The 12,342-nt window shown below is 39.1% G+C and overlaps 1 protein-coding gene across 1 annotated transcript; it reads right to left on the bottom strand.

Annotated features, from left to right (window-relative positions):
* Positions 1-5,173: 5,173 nt before the first annotated feature.
* Positions 5,174-11,612, bottom strand: pcyox1l (prenylcysteine oxidase 1 like). The gene is made up of 7 exons (XM_029448767.1): positions 11,227-11,612; positions 10,006-10,212; positions 9,164-9,338; positions 8,172-8,383; positions 7,705-7,845; positions 7,191-7,602; positions 5,174-6,849 (listed from the first exon to the last, which is right to left on the bottom strand). The coding sequence occupies exons 1-7, from the start codon at positions 11,333-11,335 to the stop codon at positions 6,600-6,602; spliced, it is 1,506 nt and encodes a 501-aa protein (XP_029304627.1). The 5' UTR covers positions 11,336-11,612; the 3' UTR covers positions 5,174-6,599.
* Between the last annotated feature and the right edge of the window lie 730 nt (positions 11,613-12,342).

The following is a 12,342-nucleotide window of genomic DNA, read 5'->3' as shown; positions in this document are numbered from 1 at the left end:
AGAAACACTGAAGTCATGAGTAGATTATTATTTCATATCTTCTTTAGATGATTTAAAACAAACACCAACATATATTCTCATTTTTATTTTATTGAGTTTGCTATTCAGTTATGTTTTCTGCACATTTGATGAACCCACATGGAGGCAGGAATTCTGTGTCAAAGCATTTTACATTAAAATTCTGGTGGGTAAATGCAAAATCACCTGTATCATATTTTTACAGTGTCAATAGACACGTTTTTTTTGCTTTAACATATTATTATGAAGTAAATGTCAACGTGATGCTACTACTAGACTACTACTAGAGAGTTTGCTAGGCTCTTAAGAAAACGGAAACCGATCCAGTTGTCTTTGCGACAACAATACCACTTGGAAACGCTATGGGGGAAAGTAGTCTGTTTCTACTTTAAAGGTACCCGGTGGAGTTTTTGACCACTAGTAGCACAGTGGAGCAAATGTTTTTGCGAGTGCGTTTGTTTTCATGCACAAGGACACACATGCATGTGGGTGATATGTTACACATTTCTGCCAATAGTTTAACACACTGCCAGGTGGCGAATGAGCAAAGAAACAAAGCAAGTCAACTTATACAACTCAAATACACACGTAAATAATATTAAATAAACAATAATAAGTCACTACTTAGTGACAAACCAAAGTAAACTTATACGGCCCGAAAAGGCGTACGATTACTCTACTCTACAATTTTCATTAAATGTATACACTGAAAATAAAAGAAAGAAACAAGTGCAGTTTAAAATAATGAACAGGGTATACTGCTCTCCCTCTAGGTTACAGAGGGGGAAATTAAGCCCAAATTACTGGAGGTGTGGGGAAAGTATCGGTACACTCCTCCATATGTTGTGGTCCTGCATGAGATTATCAAACTGATCCTTAAATTAGACATCCCATTTTGCCCAAACCTGTTTGTTCTGGGTGATCCTCTGCCTGTAAAAGCCCTCCCGCAGCGCAGGCGGACATCCCTTATGCTGAGAAGAAAGCTCATAGTCACAGAAAGGATCACCCTACCACCAGCCAGGGTATGGTTCTCTCAGCACATGAAGGTCTGTCTTTCAGACTCACCAACCATGTGGAGAAATATGTGGGAAAATTACATCCACTTCATTAAAGGACCCTCAAACCTTTGCATATGATAAAATATCGACTCAAATCCTTAAGAATCATCTACACCTGAAGATTGTGAACCTAATTATTTGTTTTTCTATTAATTTGAATTAGATGTTTTCGTCAATCGCAGTCTCAGTGTTGTCTACTGCTCAGCCTTATAATTGTGAAACCTTTTTTGTATTCCAAGTGTCTCTGATGTGTTGTCTGTCCTTTTTAGAAAAGAAAAGCAATATACAGTTCTGATTACACAAATAAATGAGAGAAATATATTTAACACGCCTGTTAGGCCTCATGGGTACACACAATATATTTAGGTGAGTAACACTGAATGTAAACATTAAAGCACATATTTGGGACTATATCTCTATACATTGCATGTTCTTTTTATACTTCATACTGTGAACCTTCGCCTTTTCCTTGGACTATTTTGCAAATTTCTGCACAAAACTACCACTTCAAAACAATTGCACAGCGCTTTCGTTTTTATTCAGATATATTGTACATATTTTTATATTATTATTTCATATTTTTATTGTAATTTTCTTCTATGCAGCTTTCATTTGAATTCAGATGTATTGCACATGTTTCTATAGTATTATTTCATATCTTACTATTCTATATTTATGTTTCTTGAATTTTGTACTTGCTTTTATTTATTTATTTCTTCTTATTGTGTCTATGTTCATGCACTCTCCAATAACCCTAACTTAAACAGTTAACCTAACCTTAAAATAAAACATACAATGCCCCCAAAGAACACAGTCAACACCAACTAAATCTGTAAACCTGACAATGACCCAGATCCTATAACCCAGAATTAATTTGACCATATACATGACCAAGAACATATCCTGCATGTCAGGAGGTTTTTCCTTATTTTAACAACTGTGTGAACGTACAACAGCAAAGGTTGCATTCATTGATTACATTATCCAAATAACAAATAACATGCAGTCCCACCAGTGGAGAAATGTAAAAAGATAATGTCAAATCAATCAACTGCCCGATTCCCACAAATTGACGAACAAAGTTAAAGTCTCAATTGAGCTCAGTCCAAAATAAATTCTTCATAAGCTACTGTTCCAGGGAACCACCGCCCCACTTTCACTGGAAAGAGAAACTATGTCTCCAATCATTACCATGTGACAACAAAGACCAATAACAAATAGATACATTACAAAAAACCTTTTTCATTCTACCATAACTTCTTTCTGTCTCAGCACACTGTGTTAATATTTAACACAGTGCTGGGTCTGAAAGCTGCCTTTTTTTTCAGACAAAACAGCCACAGCAGAGTCAGTGGACAAAATAACATCACAAGATGCAGGGGATCTATCAGAGTAACCTTCGACCTCCATCTTGCAACTGACAGAAAGGGAGAGGGCGGATGTATCGCAGCACACAGCAGCTCTACAGGCTTCCACTGCGTTGATCCAACTGATCTGTGTACACAGATCACACACACATCAAACAGCCTGCAGAGAGCTCTGCCAGGCTGGCAAAAGATGGGAGAGGATCAGATATAGAAGAGAACGGGATGACATATGGAGCATGTTTGTGTGTTTAGTGTGTGACCGGGAATTTCTACTGAAATGAGACAAGTTTTCCTTTTCAACCGTATTGTTATTATCAAAAGGATTTTATGGCTGTCATGCAGGGCACACAACATGATGTGTGAATGTGTGTTCATCTTCTTTTTAAAAGACTTTATTTAGGTCTATTTTTATTCTTTACTGTTGAGATACACTGTACTTTCTTCTTGACGTACAGTGTAAACCTCCATTGTTTTTAAGTTTGTTCCTCTTTTTAACTTATTCACTTTGTAACGCTGGTTTTGATAAGTGCTATACAAATAAACGTTATTATAATTACCGTCATTATTATGTGTTAACCCTGTGAAGACTATGATCGTTTTTTTGATTTTCTATTCATTAATTTATGTCCTGACCCCACATGCATGATATCAGCTATAAGTCCGACTTATCATTCTGTCAATTGCCAGAAACCCATAAACACAAGGACAATTACAAAAGGGCCTCTAAAACTTCTAATCTTTTTAATATTTACTCAAAATATTACTATAGAAAATCTATTTTACTACATACAAACACATCAGAGAAATGTAAGAAATAAAAGCTTAATGCAATGTAAATGATTTTATATCAGCTAGTTTGTGTGCTTGTTTTCATTGAATGTTTCTGTATGCCATTGTAAATCACTGAACATATTAACAATTAAAAGAAATGTTTTATAGTCAACAGACACATTGCAGTGTCACTATTACAACCTTCTTTTTTCTTTTTGCGTTTGTTGTTGTAATACTCACTTTGGCCACAAGAGGCTGGAGTGCAGCAGTACTCCATGTTCTACTAAACTAAAACACATTTATGTTTTCTATCAGGAGAGTTTCAATTTCTCCATGCACTCCTTTTCACCTGTTTTTACAGATGACTAAAAAAGGAAAATAAAAAGATTATCCTAGCAAAACCTTTTTTTCCCACCTGTTATATATATTTAGATCAGACTTAGAAAAAGAATTCGCAAGAATTGTATTATTCTTACTTCCCTCTCAGGGCTTCTGCAAGTAACAGTTTACAGGACGTTTACTTCTAACAGAGTATTTTTACACTGTGGTATTACTATTTTTAATTCAATAAAAGATCTTAACACTTCACCACTGCAACAGTTTCACTGTGTGAGAGCTCATCAACAACATACAGCAGCATAAGTGATCCATGTTCGAGTCTCGTGACACTTTGTTTCGAAAGTCCCCCGTTGATTCTATTATCAGCTTTGTGATTGTGCTCCTGCTGCTGGGAAGCCAAGAAGGAGACACAGGGCCCATTATACACTACGTGACAGTAAACAGAAGACGATAGGCTTTGTTGTAGGCCTCCCGGTGGTTTCCACTTCCTTGAAAGTTTTACATCCTTGATTATGAATACAGTACAGTGCAACATCCTCAAACTGCTTATTTTCAAACCCTTACAGGAAAATACGGAATATAATTCAGAGCCTTTAAATCATTAGATGATAAAAGAATATTTCGCCCCTAAAAGCAGAAATCATTTTGAGTCTTTGACATGAAACAGTTGGACGTCTAGACAAGAGGACAATGACAGGATCAGATGAGAATTGTCTTTAGATATGTCTTCTTCAGTTTCAGGGCATAAATAGTTTAGTGTGTAAATTAGGCAGATTTAGTATTTCATAATTGGAACCCAGTATGAAAACGTCATTAAACTGCATGAATCTGATTTATGAATCGATAAACCAAGCTTTTTTTTTCCTCTTCTCATGCCAGTGGAAGAAAATGAAACTTCAAATGACTGAACACCAAAAAAAAGGATTTTGTTCAGTGCTCAGAGGTAGTTTTTCAACAAGTGCAATTATTAATAGACAGGAAATAAGACCTGAAGTCCAGCAGTAAAACAAAGTAAGTTTTTAGAACACTCATTGCAAACCTTTAATTGTTATCAACAGTCATAATAGTGCACATCATTCATTACAAACAGCTGCATTATGTTGTTTATCAGGCAGATGAAATGTTAATAAATGTTGCACGATGTTTCTTTTATAATACTTGAAAAGCCTTTTCACAAGATGTTCAGATAAAATAAAATAAAGTTTCTCCCGAGTCCAGAAATCCACTGTTAGAAATTAAAAACGAATAAAACAAGTCTCATAAGGATGATGAACAGTCAGTGTTTTCTTATCCCCACACCATCTTTCAAACACTTTTGCCAAGTGAATGTCCAACTCGATCTTCATACATTTTTCCAAGATTACAGCGCTTATTCAAAATGCAGGATTTCAATAAAGCTTTAGGGGCCTGAGAGAAAAGGGGGGGAATAGTGTCATCATCACCACCAGCAGCGCCACAGATTTGTCCTCTGCTTTAATTTGGTCCAGTGTGAAAGCTTGTTGGCTCTGCTCCCCGCAAAAAATTCTTTCCGCTGGATTATGCAACAAAAGCAGCAGGAAGGGGAGATAATGAAATAGTCTGATGAAAGAGGCAATAGAGCATAGCACCAGTGGCCATGAGTCACTGAATAATGATTTTATTAAATTTACAAAAATCCTACTGAGATTACTAAATGAGATCTCCTTGGTGCAGCAAGTCCATTAACAGTCCTTCAATGTATACAGTAATAGCAGTGCTGCGGTTGTTTTTGATTATAGGACAGAGGGCTGGTTTATGTGCCTCAGGGCAGTTAAATAAACGATCCATCTCTCACCCGACAGCTGTTACAGCACAGACAAAAGGTAGCTGTTTAAAAGAGTCTCATTCATGCTCTCAATCTTGATTTCATGAGTCTTTTCTGGACTTGGACACAAGGTCATTTAATTACTCAGCACCAGTGACCTTAGAATGGTATTCATATTAACTGGTGTTCATTTTACACCACCAGCAACTCAATAAAACAGTGTCTCCAAACAGTATATTTACTTCAATACTTTAGTACATTTATATATTATAATAGATAAATATTAGCTGGTGTTTTCCATAGTTGCTCTGTTTCCTTATTTCTTGGCTAAGAAAAGCTTCCAGCAGCTGAATATTTGGATGAAACTACCATATAAGAAATAAGCAATCAATCCCCAAACAATACGGAACAATGTGTCGTGTATGTCTCTGCCATAGAGAACGAAGAAAATCAGCAAAATCAGACTGGCCTTTGGCCAGTAGCGCAGGACCACAGTCGCAAATAAAATTTGATTTTGACTTTGATATAGGGCTGCACAATATCGGAAAAAATGGACATAGCAAAATTTCTTTTGCAATATGAAAAAAATACAGGAATTCTCACCAGATGACGACAAAGCATCAAACTGTGTGTAGCCAAAATATTTCCATACAATTGCGTATTTTGTTTTTGCAACCATATCTTCATTTTGGGTCATTTTTGCTTGGCCTGCTTTGTTTGTTTGATAAACTGATCAAGAATGATTGTGATTGGTGGTTCACTGTGCGTGCAGAGCCTGCATGTCGCTCACTAGCAACAAACTGTGTGTAACCAAGAACCCTTAAATCGGAGTAAATGACGTCAGACCGGCTTCTCTTGTAGATCATCATGAACATGTTTTCCTTTGGTTTCACGTAGAAAAACAATTGTAGCATGACGTGTTTGAGTGAATTTGCTTTACTTGACAAAGCACGTGCTGCGATGTCACTACTGCGCATGCGCACACGGCGATGTGGATGCTGAAACGATACATTGTGCAGCCCTACTTTGATATTTGCCGGTTACTCTGTTGTATGTTTAAGTGTATTAAGGATAGACAGGGTCAGATTATGTTCAACATGTTTATCCTTGATTCAGTGCATTACATGTGTTTTGTAATATATCCCTTGGGTGCGTCTCTAAATACACTTTGCCAGTCTCAGAAGTCAAACTGTAAAATTGAAGACCTTAATATAGACCTTTTCTCACACGTCAGCTCTGTGATGCTATAACTCTTTTACAGGGTCATAGTTCAGTCTTGATCTTGTGCATCAGATCTTTCTGGTCCACCATGTCCGTCTGTCTGTTCCAGCGGTGGTAAGCCAGTAGGGCGATGTTCTTGGCCGCCACTGAGCTCATCTCCATGGCGCTGCCGGCCAACTCGATGCCATTGAGGTAGTAGAGATTGGGATGGAGCTCCACAGGGGGGAGTCCCTGGCTGCTGCCGTAACAAGGGTAGGCCTGCCACTCGGTCACCTGCACGGAGTAGTAGGACCTGAGATTGAGAAATAAAAAAGGGAAGAAACTTTTAAATGGCTGTTATTCTATACATGGCGATGTCGGTCGGTTGACAACTTTGATCCACACTGAAATATCTCAACAACCAGCAGAGCAGTGTCGCACAGTCCCCAGAGGATGAATCCCACTGTGTGTCGTTTGTATTGACATTGTCCGTTCTCCTTCATGTGAAGTTTCAATAAACCTTCAGTTGTAAGACATCAGCTCGGTCTCCAGCAGAGATTACCAAATGAAGTGAGAAGATAATAACCAAATGAAATAAACTAAAATATTATTTAGTTGCAGCCCGAGTTATTACCATGATTACTTGTGGCTGACCTGAACAGTGTTTTCAGCTGAGCCTTTTCCAGAGGTTGCGAAGAGAAGACTTTATAGACTCCGGCCTCTTGTGGCTGCTTACGCCGGAAGCCTGTCGAGATGTTGACGGGACAAACACTCGCCACGCTGTTGAAAAACACATCGAGCGTCTCAGTTGTCAAGACGCTGGCGAAGGGGAAGAGGCGAGGGTCCGGGAAACCAAAGAAAGAGGTGTTGAGGTAACCATGGACGATGGTTGCTACAGTGCTGTGATAGTTGCCGGGGAGCTCGTCAAAGGGAGGGGTGAATCCTTGGAACTGGACTCCGGACCTGACGCTGGCCTGGAGTGGCGTCGCCAACACCACGATGTCATACAGCTCTGATCCCGTCTCCGAAGCTGAGCTGAAGCTCAGCTGGTACTGAGGCGCCTCCCCTGGCACGGAAATACACACAATCAACACTGTATTCAAAGAAATCCTGAATTAAAATGAATTAGTAGCTTCACATGATCCCATTTTAGGCAAATTTAAAGTACCTGAGTAAACGGGCGAGATTGTGCTGACTTGTGCTTGCAGCAGGTTAGCGTTGGCCATCTTCAGCAGGCCAGAACACACCAGCTTGTTGCCTCCTTCCACCGCCCACAGGTTGTTCTGGGCACCAGCTAAAGACACAGCGCCTGTAACACACACACACACACACACGCCCACTCACTCACTCACACAGACAGTGCCAAGTACTATAAACCAATTATCAGATGCCCACACATTTTCCTGTTCTCTCGCTCCACCAGGCCACCCCCTCCTCTCTCTTCCATTCTCGACTCCCCGCTCCTCCTTTCCTCGTCTCCTGTATCTCTTTTCTTTTCCTTCCTTTCCTCTCTGCTGACCTACATCAGTCCTGATTTCAGCAGCCTTCCTCTTCCCTGTCTCTTTCCTACTAATCATCCCTCTCGCTCGCTCACTCCTCTTCTTCTACTGCTCATGTTTTTCACACTCATCTGACCTACAAAGGCGGGGATGCTGACGTTCTGTCCGTAGTTGACCCTCATGACGGGCTCGATGACCTCGTCGATGAAACGCTGCGACACACCAAGCTCCAGCAGCGAAACAGAGAGGGGTCTCCGGGTCATGTTGATGAAACCACTTCCCCCAAGAGAGTCCAGCAGTTCCTCCACCGAGCTGAAGGCGTAGCCGTGGGCTTGGTACTTGTAGATCCTGTATTATACACACCAAATGGTTATTAATCAATAATAATAGTCAATTACCACATCAGTAGATCTCCTCATTCCTATCTGAAGGATGGGATTATCACACATTTCTCTGTCGGAATTTATACAGACGTCATGCTTGGAAAGTGACACACTGAGGTGAGGTTGCGCATTCATTCTATACCTGAAGTAATTGTTTCTTTTACTATTATATATTTTTTGACAGTCGAGCTACAACAATTAGAGCATTTATCAACCAGTCTACAGGAAAACAAGTATTTTGATAAATCGATTAATTGTTAAAGTAAATTTTTCATGCAAAGATGTCCAAAAGGGATGTTTTCAGCCTCTCAAATGTGGAGATGTTCTGCTTTTCTCTGTTTTATACCTGCTTGTAATGAGTATTGTTTCGGTTTTAGTCAGAAAACAAGATATTTAAAGACATCACCTTGGATTTTGAGAAACTTGGAATGGATCTTTTGCTTTTTTCTGACATTTTATAGACCGCCGATTAATCAATTAATCTGTCAAATAAATTAAGAGCTAAAATAAACGATAATAAAATCAGAAATGGCTTTGCTGTATTAGTACTGCAAATGTTTTCGGCATCATTAAAAGGTGAAGAATACCTTCTAAGATCAGCTCCATGTTATTTTGATGACATACATGACGGGTATCTACAACAGAAGGTATGACGCTTTGACCCAGATAGAAGCATACATCAGGGTTCGTCTGCACCACAACTACACCCTGTCAAGCAAACAGGGCATTAATATTTCTGGCTCACCTCATGAATTTCTCCATAATTTCCTCCACCCACATCTGCAGGCGTATGAAACTGATGCCGTAGCGCCACCACAGCCGGAACATGTCCAGCAGGTACCAATCTGTCTCCTCCAGAATCACCTCCTCACCGTTAAACACCGCCGTCTTGCCCGCCACGCTGCGGCGATACTTTAAACCTTGAGGGGCAGACACAGAATGACAACAAAGGACAGACACAGATACACAAAGGGAGGAATTTAATATTAAGAATTAATTAAATGAAATATAAATGTCTCCCTTTGTATTTCACAAATTGTGATTTTAAAACATTCATAAAAGTGTTTTTCTCTGAAACTTTCCAGACTTTGATATGTACCTAAAATGCACCATAACAAGATGTTAACAGTCATGTGGTCTGCATACCACAATGACTTATCTTTCAGTTAGAGAGGTACACATGTGGCGCTGCATCAACCTTTATTGACTGATGGCCACTCTTCCTGCTCAACTTACATCTGCTGGAGGTACAAAAGGAATCTGATCAAGCTACATACTTATCTTCAACGTCGTTAGAAAGGATATCTATATTCTACAAAAAGCTTATCTGATTTCCACCAGAAAACCTTTTTTCTGATCTTGTAACCCTGAACAGATATTTGCTCTACTGGGAGTTACATCTGTTGAAGTTTTTGAAGCCCAGCTCTTGTTTTAGTTCACTTCTGAATATGTATTATGCAACCATGTATCCTTTCTGTTAAAAATAACTAGAGAAGCACAGGCAGCAAATACATTAATGTCACGTACACTTACTGTCCTCTCTGCCTTTTAAGCCATGTGTGTGTGTGTGTGTGTGTGTGAACAAACCTAGCTGTTTGACAAACTCCTGCATGTGGAGGTTGAGGGAGTGAATGATTGAACCTCCAGACTCGTAGTCGTTGTGATTGACGGTTACAGTGGCGAGGCGGCCTCCGACCTCGCCCTTCTCAAACACGTCCACCTGGACCTCAGGGCCAAAGTGCTGCCGCAGGAAATGGGCTGTGGCGCTGCCTCCTATCCCCGCCCCGACCACCGCTGGAGCCCAAAAAGGATCAGAGCCAACAACAGATAAGAAGTGTGAAATCAGATTGTGGCTTAGAAGTGAAATGTGTCATACAACTAATGACCATCAATCATATTGAATTGTTTGTGTTATTGTGTGGCATCTGGGTGATTAAAGACATGATAACATATATATATGTCTAACATTAATTAGAAACTAAAAGTAATAATTGTTTCCTGTTATTTTTGCAGCTTATAGTGCTCAGTCATCACTGGACATTTCCATTGCAGGGTTTACACCACCCTTTAAATGATTCAATACAAAATCATGAACAGAAAGAATATATATATATATATATATATATATATATATATATATATATATATATATATATATATATATATATATATATATAGGGCTCATCATCTTCTAGCCGACTGCCTTTAACACATTGCAATGTGATTTTATCTTTATTACACGGATGGTGTCTTTTAATAAATGAGGCATCACTGGATTCCCAGTTAAGGAATCTATCCTTTTTTTCTTGACTGCTTCCAGAAGACTTACGTCATCTGTTTTGATCTTGTCCCAATTTCTACTTAATCTTATACCAAAGCAAATCAATAATATATCATCAATTTGATTGTATTACTCAGACATTCCTATTTTACTTTTGCAAATGATACATTACATAAATAATATATTGTAAAAACAGGAACGCTATTAAAACATGTCAGTGCTTTGATCCCCCTTGCATTATCTGTTAATGTATTACTTGTGTTTACCATGCTGTTTGCCAAAAACATGTTTTTAAAAGATATCCAGCTTAGTTTACAACATATGAGTTACTTTCAGATATAGCTACTGTAACCCACAGGCATGCATGCATATATAATAACCTTAAAGAATTTCCAGTTACATGTCTGCTCATTGAAACACGAGCCAGCTAAAGAAAACAACATCATACATACTACTAGCTTGTAACCCTGTACATGCGGCTAAGCTAACTTCAACGGCTGCTATCATGTCTTAATTGCTTTTCTTGCCTATTTTAGAAGGCGGAGCTCCGTCCACATGATCCGATGCCGCCGGGTCTCCGACTACACACCAGGCTGACAGCACTACGATGAGCAGCGGGAGAAGAGGGCCGTCCATAGTGACACCAGAGCTGAGATAACCGGGAAGAGAGGAGGCGAGCAGCGGGTGCAGAGCAGCGACCGTTAACACATTAGGTCAACGTTAGCTCCTATTTTTTATATTTCCTTTACACGGACAGTATGTTCAGAGCCAGAAAATGAACATGTCGGTTGACTCTGTCGCTGTAAATGAATAAGATTGACTTTTAAATGTGATACTGCACAAAAGATGGCTTTATCATTGCCTTGACGATGCAGATTAATTCTCCAATGAACGGTCGTGCATGTCCACGTCCGGAAACATCACGTGATCAGAAAGACGGGCTAATTTCGACCAATCACAGCCGGCAGAGCAGCTCCGCGGCAGACAATGAGACTACGTACTTTACGTAACGTTACGACTCGGTTTTATTATGCAGCGTTGTAACGTGGAAAGTAGCCGCATTGGCTAATTTCAACGTGATGCAGCATTATTGTATCATTCTCCATAAAGAAAACATGTCACCCTCGGTGTGTTATGTTAGAGCTATTTAGTCTAGATAGAGCTTCCTTCAGTGATATTTACATATTAGTATTAGTGTTAAATATATGCAGAGGTGGGTAACATTTACGTAAGTACATTAACTAAGTGTGAAGTCCTTGTACTTTACTTGATTATTCCCATTTTATACCTTTACTCCACTACATGTGTCTAGCATCTTTACATTCAGATTACAATTGAAAAGCAAATCTTCTCCATTTTGAATTAGAATTTTTCTGATAAGTGTACCTTTATGGGTTAAGCAAATTCTTCCACTTATGATAAACTATTTAACAAAAAAAACCCACAATGCATCGTCACAAAGCTGAGCTTTTTAGAGATACTTGGTTCTCACAGGATGTCATTTCTCCTTATACAAGTGCAACAGCAAAATGCAATCATATTAATCCAAACACATCATATACAATAGTAAAACACTGACATGAAGTTTTTCTGCAGGATGGGTATTTATACTGTTGAATTTATTGTCTTTACTGGTAGTGGAG

Source organism: Cottoperca gobio, chromosome 14 (genome assembly GCF_900634415.1).
Source record: "Cottoperca gobio chromosome 14, fCotGob3.1, whole genome shotgun sequence".
NCBI classification, from domain to species: Eukaryota; Metazoa; Chordata; class Actinopteri; order Perciformes; family Bovichtidae; genus Cottoperca; species Cottoperca gobio.
The sequence above is the reverse complement of the archived record's forward strand: the minus strand, read 5'-3'. Positions and strand labels throughout refer to the sequence as shown.